Source organism: Falco naumanni, chromosome 2, assembly GCF_017639655.2.
Source record: "Falco naumanni isolate bFalNau1 chromosome 2, bFalNau1.pat, whole genome shotgun sequence".
In the NCBI taxonomy this organism is placed as follows: Eukaryota; Metazoa; Chordata; class Aves; order Falconiformes; family Falconidae; genus Falco; species Falco naumanni.
Genome location: NC_054055.1, coordinates 69,918,423 through 69,937,454, shown reverse-complemented (window position 1 = coordinate 69,937,454; position 19,032 = coordinate 69,918,423). Strand labels below are relative to the sequence as shown.

The 19,032-nt window shown below is 41.9% G+C and overlaps 1 protein-coding gene across 12 annotated transcripts in view; it reads left to right on the top strand.

Moving 5' to 3' along the window:
- The window catches only part of MAP4K4 (mitogen-activated protein kinase kinase kinase kinase 4), a 170,877-nt gene extending 158,569 nt beyond the window's left edge, over positions 1-12,308 (top strand). For all 12 annotated transcript variants that reach the window (XM_040584713.1, XM_040584705.1, XM_040584712.1 and 9 more), the window contains 6 exons: positions 900-1,034; positions 3,955-4,055; positions 4,800-4,949; positions 5,761-5,920; positions 8,161-8,300; positions 9,055-12,308. In XM_040584713.1, the coding sequence (XP_040440647.1) occupies positions 900-1,034; positions 3,955-4,055; positions 4,800-4,949; positions 5,761-5,920; positions 8,161-8,300; positions 9,055-9,138 (770 nt within the window). In that variant the 3' untranslated portion in view covers positions 9,139-12,308. The remainder of the gene's footprint in view (positions 1-899; positions 1,035-3,954; positions 4,056-4,799; positions 4,950-5,760; positions 5,921-8,160; positions 8,301-9,054) is intronic.
- Positions 12,309-19,032: the final 6,724 nt, after the last annotated feature.

Below are 19,032 nucleotides of genomic sequence, written 5' to 3'. Positions count from 1 at the left end.
TCACCTGTGGAGAAGAAACACCTCTTGCAGCTTCTGTGTGCAGCTTCTTAAGCATTGCACCCCTTGCAGCACAAGGGAAGGGCTGCTGACAAAGCAGTTGTCAGCTTTTAGGAAGCAGATGAAGTTTGCATGGACCATGTGAAATTCTCTCACTGCAGTTAGAGTTATTGTACGTTTTTCCTTACAACAGAACTGGTGTAAATAGTTTCAGTAGTGAAATTGTTTAGTGCTATTGTTTGGTGTGGTTTTCCACCAGGGGAATAATGAACAATCTTAATAAAACTTGACCAGTTTGTGTCTCTGTGGATGATATAAGAGGTGGAAACATCCTGGTCACTACCTGGGAAGGATTTGTAAAATACATTTCATCACCATATTCTTCCTCACTTTAGCTTCCTCCATTCAAACTAGTTTTACTCTCTTCTGATAGCTGTATAGATAATTTCAGGCCTCAAATTCCATCCTGCTGCTCTCCTACAGTTTTGTGTGAAAAGACCTGTTCTGACTCAGCTATATATGTATATATATTTAATCTCAGTGCATCACTGTCTGATGCTTTTGTTGTGGGAGTTTAACCCTTTTCTAATAAAGGTTGTTTGCATCCTAAGAACCAGACAATCAAAGAGCTGTTCCCTTGGGTTCATCATTTTATGTTCATGTGGTATTACCATGTGTCTCTGTCATTGATTATCAGGAAAGTGTGTGTTTGGGTGGAGTCTGGAGTAAAGCTATTGCGGATGTAAAAACTGGGGGGAGATGAGATCTCTGTGGTTGTAGCAGCAGTTTCCCTTTCATTGTTACATAGGTTTGCTCTGCAGGGCTTTCTGTTTGCTTGGGCAGGGTTTTTTGCACTTAACCTTCCTATGGAGATAAGCCATTATTTTTCATTTTGTGGCCAGGTAAGAAGAACAAGTTGCGAGTTTACTATTTGTCCTGGTTAAGGAATAAAATCCTTCACAACGACCCTGAAGTAGAAAAGAAACAGGGCTGGACGACAGTGGGCGACTTGGAAGGCTGTGTGCACTACAAAGTTGGTGAGTAGTGAGTACAGTAATAAAATCGTCGGGATAAAAGCTGGCTGAGAAAGGGAACTGCAGTGCTTGTAGCTGCTAGGTTTAAGGTCTGGTTTTATTTCTAGCTGTCTTCCCTATCCCTCGGGGAGAACTTTTCCAGCAAAGCATCAGAATAGATGGCAAGTTACTGGATTAAGCTGAAGATGGGAGAGGTTTTGCAGTGGGATGCTGGGCTGTGAACTGAAGCAGGTGCAAATCCCCATCTGTCTTCTTCCCGTAGTGGATGCAGCTTCCAGGAGAGTGCTAATATGGACAGTGAGGGCTGGTAAAGTTTCGCCACCTCTGTTAGACCCTTTGGGTAACAGAGGGACTGTTGTCAACCAGCAGCTGTTCTCTTCACCAACAAGTTTCCCTGATCTTTTACTATGATGAAGTCACATGTCTTTAATGTAAATTTTAAAGACTGGCGCGGGGCGGGGGAAAGGAAAAAAAGAAAGAGAGTGGGAGGAAAAAGCAAGGCCAGCTAGTGCACGAGCTTTGGGGAGGCGTCTGGGAGCAGAAGCATATGTTTAACTTCAAGATGATTCATTGATTCCCCTTAGCTTACAAAATTTCCTAATGCCGTCTCAGACGCACTGCAGTACAGTTATGGGATAAAGTGTGTTTTCGTTAGGCAGGTGCCTTCTGAGTGGTTTTAAGTGATTTAAATGGATTTGCTGTAGGAACTTCCACCAGAACTAGTGGAAGGAAGACATGTAGCATTTGCAGTCAGCAGGGTATGCAGTGAGCCTGCTGCCCTGCAGGTGGGGATGTGAACCAAGAGCTCTGTCTCCTGCTTCGGTTTCATGAGGCATCTTAATGGGCACTGGATGTTGCCTTTGATTTGGTTTTCTCCTAAGAGCCAGTTCAGTTCCTTTCCAGCTGTGTCAGTCGGTGTGGAGCAGCAGCAATTGGGCTGAGCTCAGTCTCCTCCTGTCATGCCTGTGCTCTCAGAAAAACCTGCTAGTGGGGCGTAATCAATAATGATGGCATTAAGTGACTGCTGAACCAGAAGCTTGACCCTGAAAACAATTAATAATGTACTTCTCTGGTATCATACCCCAGGGTGTCAGCAGCATAATGAAGTGGCCTGGTAACAATACATTAACAGCTATTCAAAGGAAGATTTCCAGCAGGGAAGCATCTGAAACAAAGAGCATTCTATTCCAGATGAAGAGGGGTTTGTTACCCTGGGCTGCAGCCTGGCACTGAACTTCCCTCTGAGCCATAGATGTACAGTAGACTTCTTCAGGTAGTGAGAGGCCTCTTTGACAGCTGCGCTTCAGTTCCCAAGAAGGATGAACTCTGCCAGTAGCTGGGCTTGCAGTCTGGAGGCTGCCACCGAGGCAGCTGGCACCGATCACTTCCTTGTCTCTGATGCAACAGGGGTCTCAGATGTCAGGGTGAAGTGGTATTTATGGATCTTGGTTGCTTCAGGCAACTTTTGGCTCCTCTGAAGAATAAATTGCTCTTTTGAAACTTAAGATTTGGGTGAATTCCCAGATAGCATCCAGAGCAAAGAATGAGGTTTGTCAGAGATTCTTTTTCACAGATAAGGTGGTTTTGTTCAACACCCTCCTCTTCCCTGAGAAAAAATTCCAAGAAGTCTTGTAAGCTAGACAAGACTGAACAAAAGCTCTGTTTTTTAGTCAGTACAGCTGTGGAGGTTGAGACTTTTTTTTGTCTGTTGAAAAAGTGTAAAGTCCTTTAACACTTACAATTCAGTAGTCTTGCTTTCCTGCAGAGTAAAAAGAGAGCAAGTAGTAGCTTTGTCTCCCTGCTGCCTACCAAGAGACAGCAACTGCAGGCTTGTACAGTAGTAAGGCATCTAAAAGACATTAGAATAGTATTTATTAAAGGAAGCGTTCATCTCAGAAGCCAGAGATTTTCACTTCTGCTTTGTTTCAAAGTCAGTTATGGTTGGGACGAAGGTGCATAGAATTACTCATTTTTTTGGAAAAGTGTCATATTCCCCTAAAACATGGAGTAAAGAGATTGCAGAAACCTCCAGAGGTTTCTCAGTGTCAGTGTCATCTAAATAATGCTAATATTTTTTTCTCTCACTAAAAAGAGTGCTGGAAACATGTTAACAAACCTCAATATTTGGAAGTCCCCATGATCTGTTCCTTCCCTAATCCAGATGGCAGCTGGTAATGCGGATCCAGCAACACTTCTGGAATGGCCATTTCTAGATTTTATCAGTCCCCAGTTGAGAACAGTAGTAGTGAACAGGGCTTTCTCATGGTTAATTGAGCTAGCTGTTTGAATGTGGCAGCAGAGATATATTCGAGCATTTGTGGATCAGATTGTGTTATGACACCTTATTTCTTATAAATTCTGTGGACTTGGTTTTTTTCAAATGAGTTATCTCAGACTTTAGGGACAAAGGCAAGTGCTCAGCTTTCAGACTTGCCTGTTTTCTTTTGAAATGCACTTCTTTCTTAAGTTTTTATCAGTTCCTTCTTTTCTTTTCCTTTCCTCTGGGGAATTTTGCCAATAGCTCAAAATACACTGCCAGTGCTGTGACTGGAACTGCCAACACACTCTGCCCACAGTCATAGCCTTCTTTTATTGGAAATGTCCCTGTCTGAAAACTGATTTTCTTTTCTTGATGAGTAAGCACTGTCTAATGTGGAAAAAAATAAGTGTAAATATATGTGTACCGACTAGGTAATTTGAAACATGGTGACAGGTTCAGTTACTGATAAAAGTAATGATTTTTTTGGCTTAAATGTGTCAAAATACCTAACTACATAGAATTAACAATCCTAAAATGCAGTGTTACTAAAAACCTCCAAATGTATGTAAATATGGAGAGATATTGTCATCATCTGCTTTCCTGAAGTAATTGGAATGACTTTGGAATGACTGCTGAATTCTTTTTTGTTTTGTTTGATTTCAGTAAAATACGAAAGAATCAAGTTCTTGGTAATTGCATTGAAGAGTTCTGTGGAAGTCTATGCATGGGCACCAAAGCCATACCATAAATTTATGGCCTTTAAGGTAACAGTATATTTCAGCTATACATGGGATTTTCTCACAGCCAGTTGCAGTTACCCCTTTTACAAAAATGTACTGACATTCTTTCATGGCCATATTACAAGTTCTTTGGTAAATCTCCATTAACTTCGTATTGCATTTTAATTTAGGAATGTTTGTAGCTCTAAAAGGCAATACACTTGAAGTTCTAAATTGTAACTGAGCATAAACTAATAATCAGAATTGCACAGTATCACAACTGTCTGTTTCATCTCTATAAATAAAACATGAGACAGAGAGACATGAACTGAGTCTAAACATCTTCATCTGAGCAGAGTAAGTCCTTAAGTGATACTCAGCATTGGTTGGTTTTTTTTTGAACATGGCAAGAATGAAGTTAGCTGGCTTGGTATAATTACCAGACTGATTTACAGGCAATCAGTTACTGTTGGTTGTGCAGATTGTTTTTTATTAAGAACTCTCTTCCCCAAAGTTCAGGGCAATTTGACACTAGTGTTTACTTCAAACAGACCAACTGAAGTAAACCCCACAGAAAATAGCTTACAATATTATATAATTGAAATGCAACAGGTTGCAGAGTAATCTGTCCTTTTCCATGAGACATGTGTTAGCCTAACTGGTCTGGTGGATGGGGGCCAGAGGGATGTGGGAGGAATAAACCGATAATATGTGCATTAAAGCTTGTTTCTAGAAAACCCACTGTGGTTCTAAGCAGTAAAGTAAATCTCACTGATGGTTGTCTCACAGTCATTTGGAGAATTGGTACATAAGCCATTGCTGGTGGATCTAACCGTAGAAGAGGGTCAGAGACTAAAAGTGATCTATGGCTCCTGCGCTGGCTTCCATGCTGTTGATGTGGATTCAGGATCGGTCTATGATATTTATCTACCAACACATGTAAGAGCTACTGCTGGGGTCCGTTTTTTTCTTTCTTTCTGGTCCACCCCCAATTCCCCTGCCCCTTTTCTTCCTCAGGTGACCATCATGTCACACTGTCCCTGTGGGTCACTGCCAGATGCTGGCAGCAGTAAACTGGGTGGAGGGATCTGAGCAGATGCTACCACCTGCGTGTAGGGGCTTGTGCCTCCCTGTCAGTCCTCTCCTTGTGGTCAGTATGTCTACACAGTTGGGAGCTGCCCACTTAGATCTGATGTGGGCCAACTTAACTGTTTCAGGGGTAGCAGCTAAATGGCTGAGTGCATTACAATGCCGGGCAGAGGCTGTAAGGTGGTGGTACAAATAACACAATAGCCCACTGATGAGAGGGTTGGCAAAAGCCAGATGGCCTTAGCTACCAAGGTTTCCTGTTGTTTGTTGTACGCAGAGGTGTCAGATGGGGCTGCAGTGTGTGATACCCCTCCCCAAGCACTATTCACTACAGTGCAGAGGTCTGAGGTTTTCATCTGGGCTGCTTGCCTCAGGCTCCCTTTCTGCCCATGGAAAGAAATGGGCACTTTTACAGAGAAGTTAATCTTTCCCATTTTTAGATGTCTGCCTTAAGATGAGAGGATTTTTGCCCCAAGGGTTTACAGGTCTTTGTTGTCACTGTGTAAGGTGTCTAGCTCAGGGGGAGCAGAGCTAACGCTTCTGAAATGAGTGAATCCCCTATCTGCTGTCAGCCAAAATCAAAAATCGCCCAGCCCTTTCTCCCATCACAGGCTCTTTGGCATTAAAACAAAAGGCTTCCTCTTCTGTTCTGTCCCCATAGATCCAGAGCAGTATCCAACCTCATGCAATCATCATTCTCCCAAACACTGATGGGATGGAGCTGCTGGTCTGCTACGAGGATGAAGGAGTTTATGTCAACACTTATGGAAGGATAACCAAGGATGTGGTTCTGCAGTGGGGAGAAATGCCAACTTCAGTTGGTAAGTGCCCCTGGCAAATCATGTATGATGTGCTGTTAGGGAGCGTGAGTGTGTGCACATGAGCAGAAGGAAGTTGCATCGGGTTTGACTTCAGATTCAGAAGCAGTGATGCTGTAGTATTCCTGGAAAACAGTGCAAACTGGGGAGTAATCATATGGATCTGTTTTGTGCTGAGTTTTTAAGAACAGTGTGCCAACAAGCAGGTTGTGGAGTTCAGGAATGAAAAACTCACTGGGGCTTCTGTAAACTACTGCAGAATTTTTGCTAGAGAGCCACAAAGTTAGAATCATAGAGTATCTTAAATTGGAAGGGACCCATAAGGATCAAGTCCAACCCCCTGCTCTTTACCTAAGCCTTACTAAAAAAAATATTGCAGTCTTTGTAATCATGGTAAAAAGTGTAAAAACATGAGTGAAGTCCACCATAATGGTTCAAATCCAAATGGCATATAAAAGAAACAAAGAATTGTTTGGGAAGAGTTGTGGGAACTGTTCAGTATAAAGCCATGTAAGGTGGCAGATGAGTAAGATATCATCATGGGTAATTCTATACAGATAACAGTCTGTATATCTGATCTGATGTGTGTACTTCAATTCTCCTGCAGATTGCTCATCTATCCTAGCATCATAATTCTCCCACATCTCTCCAGCTCAAAATAAGGTAGTTTTGAGAGTGGGAGCAATGGGCATGGTAAAATGGGCACAGATTTGTTACGGATGCAAGTACGCATCAGGATCCCTCTTACTGCCTGTGCTGCTGTATTTCAGTGCTGAGTGTAGCATGGGCTGTGGTCACACCTGCCTTTTGTTGGGCAAGCACATTGCATTTTACATGCTTTGGAATGGATGCACATATTGAGAGATGACCGCTGGTAGCTCTTCAAGGAACACGAACAGTAATGGAAGAGGAAATTTAAAGAAGCTTTATGCAAAACATTTTCACTCCTGTGGTGATTAACTCTCAACCAGATCTAAAAGCAAGCAGAATTTATCAGCTAGCAAATTGCAGAGCCTTTGGGGACTGGAATGCCTGTGAAGTAAATGGCACTGAGGCAGCTGACACCACCTGAATATCTCATCTCACAATTTTTAGAAGCTATTTGTCCCAGTTACCACTAGTGACATATTTAAAAATAAAATAATTTCCAGTATAATGTTATATATACAATGTTACGGGTGTACAATATACTGTAGTAGATTATTTGATTTGATATCACTGAAAATTAATATGAAAAAATTCTATAAAAAGGAAGTACTGCAAAATTAAATAATTTTTAATTTTGCTTGCTAAGAGCTATTGTTCTTTTATTTTTTCTTTTAAGTATGTATGCAAATCAGAGGCAACAGCTTATTCTTCATTAAGTTCCCATATGTTATTTTTGGCAGCATTCCTAAGACTATCCATCAAATTGCTTTTTGAATATACCTTTTCATAATGCTGAGGACTTCCCCTTTATTTGAATTTTGTACTGCTCTCAAGAACAGATTGTTTTCCTCATGCTACTACTAATCTATTTTCCCCCAGTGACACTCTAGGGAAAAATGCTTGATTTTTGCTTTATTTGTGCACAAAGGAAAGCAGTATAATAAATAACAGTATTTCCGCTCGGAGAGCTTAATATGAACCTCTTTTGAGATATACAGAATGCTTTTCAGATCAATTGGCTTTCTCAAGGAGATCAGTTTTTTGAAGTATCACTCCTATTAAAGCAGGCTAGCTCATTTTTTTCCTAGTTTCCCCTTTCCGTCTCCTCTTTCTCTGTTTTTGCTGACAAACTCCTTCAAGGGGGAGAAATAATGCCATAGACACAGAGCTGGTGCTGGGGACATACTAGAGCGGATGGGTTTAGTCTGTTTAAACCTTGGATTCTGCTTTCTCCTTGTCAACACCTAACTAGCCTGTCTCCCAAACTTGGGAGAAAAAGTCTCTAAAAACTCAATGTTCCTTCCCTTTAACTGAAGGTTGTAAATTTCCTTTTGTGTCCTGAATGCTCAGGGAAGTAGTATATAACATCGAAGACCCATGGGGAAATGTAAAAAAAAAAAAAAAAAAAAAAAAGTATTTTTAGGCATCATGAAGGTGCTGAAGACAGAAATAGCACTCTGAACGTGTAAGTTAGCATACGCACATGCAGGTAACTTTTAACTAGGGTGTGTGAGTATATTCCTCTGCTTCTTCAGTTCCTCCATGTTGCCCTCTACCTGTCCTAATGGGCTGTTTGCTGTGTTTTCTTTCCAAAGCGTACATCCGATCCAACCAGATTATGGGCTGGGGAGAAAAAGCTATTGAAATACGATCGGTGGAAACTGGACACTTGGACGGTGTGTTCATGCACAAAAGGGCACAAAGACTTAAGTTCTTATGTGAACGCAATGACAAGGTATAATTCTATCCCCCACCCCCAGTTTGTTGCTAAGGTGATAAACATGTACTTTAACTGGGCACTTGGGTTGGGTTGACCCTGACCAGCAGCCAAACACCCACCCAGCCTCTCGCTCACTCCTCTTTCCCATGGGATGGGGAGAAAATAGAAGGAAGGTGAAAAGACTCATAGATCAGGATAAATACAGTTTAGTAAGCACAGCAAAAGCTGCATATGCAAGCCAGGCAAAATAAGGAGTTAATTCACAACCTCCCATTGGCAGGCAGATGTCCAGCCGCTTCCCAGGAAGCAGTGCTTCAGCACATGTAATGCTTGCTTGGGAAGACAAAAGTCATCGCCCCAGTGTCCCCCCTGTCCTCTCCCTTCCCCTAAGCTTTTATTGCTGAGCATGATTGTATATGTTGTGGGACATCCCTTTGGTCAGTTTGGGTCAGCTGTCCCAGCATTGTCTCCTCACGGCCTTTTGCACATCCCCAGGCCACTGGCCTTTGAGGGGTGAGGGGGCTGGAGAGAAAGCCTTGGTGCTGTGCAAGCGTGGTTTAGCAGTAGCCAAAACACTGGTGTGTTAACAACGCTGTTCAGCCACAAATGCAAAGCCCAACACCATATGGGCTACTGTGAAGAACATCAACTCCACCCCCGCCAGACCCAGCACAGCACTGCAATTGCACTGTAAAATCAGGGACAGTGAAGGAAACTTAGAGCCACTGCTGTCCTACCTGTTGAATTTACCAGTCTCTTTTCTTTGCAGGTTTTCTTTGCCTCCGTACGGTCAGGTGGAAGCAGTCAAGTCTATTTCATGACCCTTGGCAGGACTTCTCTTCTGAGCTGGTAGAAGTGGTGGGCTTTGGCGAGGAATTGCTGACATCCAGAGTCTGAGATCTTCATAACTTGGAATTATTTTCAACTGGAGTACAGACCTGCACTAATGCAGCACTCTGTGTAAATGTGTGTGCAGGCATCACTGGTGTTAGGTTTCTTTTTGTTTTTCAACCGAGGCTGCGATGCAGCTGGTGCTGTAAAGATATTGCCATCAGGTGCTACAATGTCTTTGAGATTTGGGATCATGCTAGAAAGCTACAGGTCGTCTTTTCCCTTCAGCTCCAGGATTCCTAGGCTTTGAAGGACTCTGTGTGTTAGTGTTAAAACAGAGGGGGGTGGGGAAAAAGGAAGAAAAAAGGACAGACTTACCATGAACATGCTGTTGAGTGGACAGGAGGCAGGCAAGAGAAGGTGAGAAGTGGTGTAGAGAGTTAGACTGGCTGAAACAGAGGGCAGATCTAGTCTAGTAATGTTAACGATGTATTTAATTGACATTTCTTTTTTGTAATGTGAGAATATGTGGACAAAGAGGAAGGTGCAGGTTTTAAGAAGTTAATATTTATAAAATGTGAAAGACACAGTGACTAGGATAACTTCTTCTTGGGGACAGGGAGGGTGGGAAGGGGCTGGGGGTGGAATTCTTGGGTTTTTTTTGTTTCTGCCGTTTTATTTTGGCCTGGCCAATAACTTTAGTCATTTTCTGTGTACCAGGTATTGCCTGAAACATGTGCAGATAAAAAAAAGAAAAAAGAAAAAAAAAAAAAGGAAAAAGGAAAAAATTTTCATTTTCTATAATGATTCTGTGTTAGGCCAGAACTTGGTTATGTCACAGTATTAGCACTGCCTCAGTTAAAGGTTTAATTTTTGTTTAAACCTAGAAGTGCAACAACAGTTTTACCACAGTCTGCACTCGCAGAACTAAAAAAAAAAAAGAAAAAAAAAAAAGAAAAAAAAAGAGAGAAATAAAATCCAAACTACATATGTTTATTTTTTGTGCCTACCTCATTGTTTTTAATGCATAAAATAAAAGAGGTGGTTTAGTTTATACATTTTTAGATGAAAACCATTAATGTCTAATTTAATCTTAATACCAAAACTACCAGATTGAAAGGTTTCTGACTGTTATTGCATAGCATGTTTCAGCAGGAGGAGAGAGTGGTCCGTTGGGGCAATAGTGGTAGCGGTATGGCAGTGAGACACTGATTAATGTAATTTGCTTACAAAATTTGGTGAAGCAAGCATTTTTTTTAAACCAGTTTCATCCTTAATAGAAGTCTGAATTTAGCCTAAAACCAGAGGTTTCACTCTTCTAACACGTGGGCTTAGTAACAGGCAGGTAAAAATAACTAGGCTAGTTCTATAAACTGTTAAATGATGTAGGAAACATTTTGGGGCGGTGATGTTTTTCTTTTTTAAGAATGCAATGCACTAAAAACTCTTTTAAGAATGTAGTTAATACTGCTTATTCATAAAAACAGCGTATACCTGTGTTTAGATGTAAGATCCCAGCTCTGGCTTTTTTTCTTTCTTTTTTTTTTTTTTAAAGTCAGTTTTATTTTATGAATAAGTTCTGACATTTGTAATAAATGTCTTAAGAGTAATAATTTGTTTAATGGCTACATGTTCATTACTTGAGAAACCTTGAGTGTATAATAATCTGTTGGTGTTGTAATAATGCACAGTGTCACAATTCAGCCATTTTTCTTTTTGTTTTCACTACTTTTTATTTTTTTTTTAATTCCTTCAGTGGGGTACTTTGTTGACAGCTGCCTTAAGCTGTTCATTCAGTGAACAGGCTCTCAGTGTTTCATGGGCTTTGTCTTCTGCTGCGGTTAACTTTCCTTCATGGCATGACAGGTAGGGCTTTTTAAACACGTAGTCTTCAACTCAGTCAAACCGATGGCTCAAGCGACTGGTCACACAATCAATTAAGAGCCAAGAGCGCCAGGCGTGCAAAGCTCAGACTCGACAGACCCTTCTTTTGGTGTCAAATCTGACTGCTGTAAATCCTTCAATCCCAATCAGCGTTGCTGCTGAAGACTCTCCTTCAAACATCGTAGACAGTTGAAAAGCGAGCGGTAAATGCGTACCGCCAGCGCATGCGTGTGCACACAACACCCCACACCCCCCGCCCCCCAAAAGAGTCAAAACTCAAGAAAGCCTTACATTTGCTGGCGGAGGAATACTTAAAACTATTTTTTTTTTTTTTTTAATTATTTGTATGACTTTTGGATAGCGTTGAAGGTGAAGGATGTGTTCTTTTCAGGCCCGGTGTGGTCAGCCAGAAGAACGATCAACCTTTTGTACTATATTGAACTAAAGAGGACTCGGAAACGCGATGTGCTGGTAGATGTGGGTGTAATCACACAGCTGCCCTGTAGTGTAGTTTGCTGAAGCTGATTCGATCGAATGTCAGTCTGCGTGATTTGAATCTTCCAACGCTATGTGGTCAAAAATTAATCTAGTCCTTGAAAGCTGATGCTATTCACCTAGAGGAAGATGCTCCAGTACTGTAGGGATGCCCAGGTCACGGATACGTGCTGTTGAAGTTTTGAGGCTCCGGGGGAGGGGAATCTCCTTCCTTCGGTGGGGCTGCCCGCCTGGCAGCTGCTGCCTCCACAGAAGTGCCAACATGGCAAGGTAAAAACAGTATTACGAAACCACTACGTATACCAACATAAAACTCTTCAAACAGTGCTTTTGTAAGCAAAGAAGAAAAGAAAAGCTCCTAGGTTTAGTTTTAAGCTTTAATAAGTAATAATTTTCTGTATCTTTAAGTCAAAGTAACCCTAACTTGTATGACTGCAGTGTTTTTATTTTTTATCTTATGCACATGTTATGTTGGAGAAAATGTTTACAAAAATGGTTTTGTTACACTAATGTGCATCACATATTTATGGTTTATTTGAAAGTGATTTTTGTGGGTTTTTTAGTTTTTCATAGTAGTAGTAGTACACTTTTTGTGATTTATAACCCCAAACTCTGCTGATTATAAAGATGCTAAACAATAATACAAAATGACAAACTGCATTAAAATTACTAATCGTAGAGCTGCAAAGCAGACTGGTGACAAGTAAAACACTCAGCCTTTTTTTTGCAGTGCTATCTAACTTGTCTTCTGTGTATTATGGAAATTACTGTTTTTTCCCCGTTTTTCCTTAAATAAAGTCAAATTGACACCTATTGTATGTGGAAAGTATTTTCAGTATCTGCTGGCTGCAGAAATCAAGCTGCATGTTGCCTAGTTGCATGTATCAGAAGAGCAAAAGCCTTATTGTCAAATCTCATAATTTTAGAGACTTTGACAATAAATGTGGGCTTTTGAGGGCTTTTTTGTTGTTGTTTTTTTTCTTTTTCTAAAGCCCTACCTCCTGGTGCAGTTGCTCTTGAGAATTACCATTTTCCTTTTAAAGAAAAAAAGCTAAAAGCTTAGAAACATTAGCAAGCATCCAGTAGTTCAGAAAGAAGAAGTCGCACAAAGGAGAGCCTGTGTGTGCTGTGAACGTGCCCTCCCACCACACCGCTTTCAAGGCACGTGATTTTTCCGAGCTGGTGTTACTTATTGCTGAGAGAGTGCAATGAATGAGAGTCCTGAGACAGATTTTCACACGGTGTAAAAGCACGGCTCCAAAAACCTCGAGCTTTCTGTGTCATAAACTGTGAGTACTGAGCAGGTTTGGTGCAAAGCCACTGTTTGTGCCCCTGGGGTTCTTGTTGGCCTTTGCCTGTGTTTTTCCACCATGAGCTATGTTTTCTGTTTTCTGAAGTGGAGATAAGCGGTAGACGTTTCCTTCCGACTAGGCTGGTCTCTGTGAGAGGAGGAGGAAGTCTCTGTTCCTGGGCTCCTGCCTTTCCTCACATTTTCATCTGCAGGAGGCATGTGATGTGGTGTAAGTTGAAAAACGTTTCAGGGTTTCGCTTGCTTCATACGGACAAAAGTATCCGAAAGCTGCGAGCGCCATAGCTTTTCCGTTTCTGTAAGTGTGGATACTGACTGAGTTTAAAAAACCAGCAGGACCGGCCAGCTGCTGGGCAGGCTCCCAGCGGCTCCACTCCAGTTGCTGCTCCAGAGCTGCTGGTTTTCTTCAGTCGTTCCTGACCTGTTGAAGACTTCCTTCAGTTAAACATACTAAACATAGTCAAGCACCTTAGCTAGTCGTGAAGACAGATACGAGCTGTTGCTCGTTACAGTATGCAGTAAGTAACTGAGAGCAGCACCCCCAGGCGTGAGCGTCACAGTGGGCACTTGGCAGAGGCAACAGAGAACATGCAAAACCTTCACGCTCCTGTGAAGAAAGACACAATTGCAGTGATGCGCAGGAAGAAGGAAATCCAAAAAATGAGAGCATTGGAAACTGAGCAGCAGATCTCATTCCTCTATGGGACTTGTGTAGGCAGCAGTGGTGAGAGAGTCCCAGATTTTTACCTTGTCAGGGGAGGAGGGATGTACATGGGACAGAAGAGAACAAAGAGTGCAGCAGAAGAACATACACGTCTTCAAAATTAGCAAAAGAACATACACGTCTTCAAAATTAACAACTGCAGTAGTCAAACCAGAGAAAGAAATGATCCAACATCAAAATGAGCATTTGAAACAATTTTTTTTTACAAAGCTTTTAAATATGAAAGCTTAATATAATGACAAGTGCAGGACACTTATCCATGAGATTAAAATTAAAAACCTGCATATTAGAAAAGAGACAAGAGCCAGCCCTTTTCGGGGATAGCTTTGCTGAAAGACACATGCTAGAGCATTAGGATTGTATAGGACTACATATGAAAGGGGTAAAGTCTAGTTCTGTGAGCTGCCACCTTTTGTGCAGAGAGCTTGTAATTCTTCTGCTTGTACCTGTATCATGTTCTGGGATGAGAGCTTTAATATTGCTAAAAAGATACCGAGGCTGTTGGAGAAACAACTTCAAATGCAGGAAGAGAGCCTGTGGTGGAGAGAGGACTCGGCACTGTGCATTCAACACGGGACTCTGCTGTACCAAAATGGTCCAAGGCAACAAATTTGCTAATAGTAATGCAAATGCATTTCCACCTCAGTGTCCAGTGCCCTGTTACCCACCAGCATCTTGGCCCAAAACTGTTTCTTCTTCCAACATCACTGAAGAAAACGTCAGCACTGAGCTGTGCCATGTTGTTTGCGCAGTGTTCTGTGAGCGCTTGTCTTGGCTGGCCTGGTTTATGTGCTGGTGGCTCTTACTTTGCCCTTAAATCCCAAGTGGTTCGGCAGGGAAGCAATCTTGGGAGCTTCACTGTGAGAAAACTTATTTTGCTATATGAGGGATGTGCTTTATGGACAGCAGTTCAGCTGTACCTGAGGGGTGTCCCTTGCTTACCGGTCTATTTTGGTGCATGTAAGGGATGCAAATTCAAAGAGCCACGTGCACCCAGCAGCTGTAAAAATGTTGGCTGCAGCTCTCTTCCAGTATGTGCAAATCCACTGCTGAGCTCCAGCACCCAGCTGTTGGCCTGTTTCCAGCACATTAAAGACAGGAAGGCTGGTAACAACTATCTTCTTTTGATTTAACTTCCTTTTTTAAGAGGTTTTTTAATGCACTGTAGTGTTGGTGGTGCTCAGGGAGGTGTGCAAATGCAGGGTCAGGTGCCAGTATTGCCATGTGGACTGCTGTGGAGGTTACTGGTTGAGGGAATTAAAGAACATCAGGTAATTACAGTCACTTAATTTTCACTCTGTCGTCGTGTGGCTCCACACACTGTATGGTCTGATAAAGAGTAAAAACTCCGCTCTAGAAATACCGACTGTCTTATCCCTCCTTATCTCTCTGGTTTATCCTACTCTTGTTCTGAACAATAATTAACTAGGGAGAGAAGGAGGGAGGAAGGTGTTTTGTTGTTTAAGGAAATAAAGCCCTGACTCAGTAAAAGTATACCCATTCCAGCTGAGGAAATGACGGGGGTTTTTTTCCTTCATTAACTTATAACGGGAAATTCACTTCAATGTTTTGTACTCAGGCTTGTGAGGTTCTATGTGGTAAATGTGTTGCCTGGGAAAGTCAGATTAATTTGTTCCAACTGCTGTACACAGCTCAAATTTTACTTGGCCTCTGTGTGAAATTTTTATTGCACAACCTCGTATTTGTCATTCAGCATAATTTATCCATTAGAAGGCATTACCACACTTCCATTTTATTTTAATATTTGCATCTCCTAAGCAATTTTGCTCACGCCATGTTAGCCATGAAAAAAATGCTTTTCTGGCTGTGAAGCAATTGTTGGAGTAAAGGGATTGTAAAATACTCTTTGCATTTGCTATTGTCATGGGGAGATTGCAGACAAATTTTGGTCGAGTCCCGTCTGTATAGTTGCCAGGACTAGTCTAACAGACAAAGCTGAAAGAAAAGAGTAAATGGTGTGTTTAGGAGCTTTTAGTGAGTCAGAGAGACTAAGAAAACAGAGGTTTTAGATTAACATCTTTCACCCCACGCGTTCGACCATCGTAGCCCCTTGGGGTAACAGTGTCTCCCTTGGTGTCTGAGGAAGGCAGCAGAGTGTAACTCAGACAGCTGCTTTCCTGGGCCAGGTATCGATGCTCACTAACCTTGGCAATTCTGACAGAAGGCCGTTAGTAAGGCTAGACCTGTGGGAAAGCAAAGCATAGAGAGAATTCACATTTTCCTCTCCTGTTTTGTTGCAGTGCTTTTAGCAAATTTTCCACCAGTGCTAAGCATACCCACACATGTAGATGGCGTAGAGCACGCTTACCTGCAACGAGGATGGGTCCTGGCTTTTGGCAACCTTGTGTCTCCTACTGGTGGTGCTGCGAGGCAGAAGGTGGACCTGGGTCCTCCTAGGAGAACCTTGTCAAAAGCCTTGTCAGCCCTGCTGCGGGCTTAAGCATTTGTTTAACATATGTTAAGATTTGTTTAACACAACACAAGCATAATCCAACCTGTGTGCTCCCAAGCGCTTGGTTGTGTCCTAACCTCCGCCTAATGCTTAAATGTAGTCCCAGGCCTGAAGGCAGGCTTCCTAGCAGTGGGTCCTGCCGTGGTGCAGACCACACAGAGCAGCTGGCAGAGCCAGGCTGGTGTGCACATACAGAAGCTCTGTCCTAAGAACTGGCTCACTGGCCTTCATTGAGTCCTAAATTTACCCTAGTCACATCACAAAAACTTCTGGAAAATTCATATGGAAATTTTCTCGATGTTTCGGTAATGAAATTAACTGAAAGATAAGAAGAGAGCACAGACTGGCATAGGATGTTAAAATGCAAAGTATGTAATTATAGACTCACAGTTGTAATGACTCTAATGGATATCAGAGACAAGTATAAAAGGAGAATAAATTATTTCAGGGCATAAGGAATCAGTTATGGGTAATTAAGCTGCAATTATCATTACTGTGCTGCTATGATAGAGGTTTTTTAAGCTAATTTTTCTAAAATGGAATAATGCAAGTTAAGCATGAATTCATTTATTATCTGCCATTCAGATAAAAACATTTTTCTAGTGCTTTTCAAAATGTGCCAGGGGGACAGATCTCAGTTTTACACTAGTGAAAACACCAGGGATTTTTATGAAGGGATTTCTTTCACCTCACACAGCTGTTCAGTGTCATCATTTAAACTCGTGCTCAGTGAAGTGCATAGACCCATGCCTGCTGCCAATCATGTAAGCCAGCAATCGGGTTCAACAGTTCTTCACTTAAAATGCTTAAAAGGAAGTGATTTGGTAAATTGGTAAGCCAGGGCTGTAATTCAAAGCAAGGGTGGCACAGCTTACGGCAGCCAGCAGGGATCTTGTTTCAGTCCACGGTGCTGAGGTGGCTGAAATGGGAAATGAACTGTTGAAAAGTTTGGGTTCGCAATGTTCGGACAAATGGTGATTGATGTCGCCTTGCCTTGAAAGGGACCTTGTAAAATACATCAGGTGAGCAGCTGATCCATGAGCAGGTGTGGTGTGTGGAGGATCAGTAGTTCTTACGAAATTCAAGACCTGAGGTGGCAGTAGCATCACAAACGATGAGCCAGAAAGGCCACTGTCTCCCCATCTTAAGGCACTGAAGTCTTAGCAGCTGGAGAATAGCTGCTTACTGGTACCAATGTACAAATTCAGACATTAGAAGTGACAACACAAAATCCAGAGGGGGGTCAACTTTGCCTGTATTCATGGTAACCTGCACAACGGAGCAAGGAGATGAGTTCTAGGTTTGCTCCTAGCATTGTCTGTGTACAGATGACCCGAGGGGGTTAGGGGTGTTTGCAGAAGGATTGCTCCGAGTCCATAAAACCTGGATGCCCTTTGGTATCCTGGATATCTTACAGCTGCTGCTGCAAAAATGTTGGGGTTCCCAAGGCAATGGGGGGTGTCTCAGATACCTTGGACTTCTGGATAGGAACTGCATGCTTGGGTTTAGGTGCCTAAATCCCATCAGAGGTTTTAACACGTTCGTCATGATGCTGAACTCCTCAGTGCAGGGCTTGTCATCCATTGCATGTGTTTGTGTATTGCTTTGTGTAACTCAACCAACTGATGCTGTAACACAAACCTTTAGAAAAAGGATTTAAAAAAAATGCTGGAAAACTGGAAAATGCCGGGGTTTAATGTTCCTAGCTTAAACTTAACCCAGATACCTCTTATTACTGCTCAGCATTTAATTACATTTATAGATTTTTCTTGAAGTGCCATACTCACTCTACAACAGATGGTCCTCATGGGAGGGATAAGTGTTCAAAAACTCTTTTCATCCTCATTAATTAGTTTGAAGCCTTATGTATATCTTACTTGGTGTCATCCAAAGTGCTCGTTTTCTCATAAATTGTATCAGCTTAGTGTGGTTCACAAATACTAATGAACTTCTCTACATTCCTGTGAAGTGAGGGAGGGTTATCATTAGAAGCATTTTTAAATATTTTTTTTCTGTTATCCTAACTTGAAATAACGAACAAAAGGTTGGAATTTTTTTTATGGAAGAGAATGAAAAAAGCATTTTATTTCAGAAAAGTAAAAGTGAAACATTGCAGTATTTGGTCAAAACTGATTTCTTAACTTTCAATAACTGTAATATTTTGATTGCTGTAATAACCACCAGGATGTCATCATGTTAACTGCAATTTGAATTTTCAAGATACTTTCCTGTTTGTTTCCTACACCCATAATCCTTGTATGTGGTGCTTTTTGAATGGACAACTTCTCTCATGGTCCACCTCACACAAAGTTTGTCTCCAGAGGAAATGTGTTACATCAGGTTACATTTACATTTTTGAGTTGTTGGGTATACCTATAAAACTTGTGCACTGGGTGAGAGAAGGTGCTCATAGGTAAATGCTTTATAAATTTTACGGCATCAGTTAAGTATTTCAGAGTGTATTGATTAAAAAAAATATTCTGTCTCGGTCAAACTGACGTGAGACAAACCTTACCTCTCACTTTCCTTGATCAGAGTACATGCATTTCACAAAACTAGCATTTTTTCCTGTGGGGAAGTATCAGGTGAATGGCAAATTAATTTTCTGATTAAAAAGGAAAAGATTGAGGTGGAAAATGCATAGCTCCCTGTGGCTTTTATATAGGAAGCACTGAGGTGATATTTTGTCAAAGTTTTCATTTGTGAGCTGCCCCATGCCTCACTACCTGCCCCAGGTGAGAAGCCGCTCGTGGCCTTCAGACCAAGACACCCACGGGTCTCAGCTGCGGACTCATGGAGAAACAAGTGCCAGTCACCCATATTTTAGGTAGCTGCCTCAGGGTGATGGTTTTTGTTAGAACAACAGTCCGGGGTGGGGGAAACAACAGCAACTCGGAGACTCTGCCAAGCGTGCAAGCTCTCCCCTTGGGTGCACTTGGCACAAGTGGGGAACAAGCCCTTTGAGCTCAGCCAGCCCTGTCTGCAGCTCACGGAGGGAAAAGATCAGAGAGGAGATAAGCTGCTTGTTTCC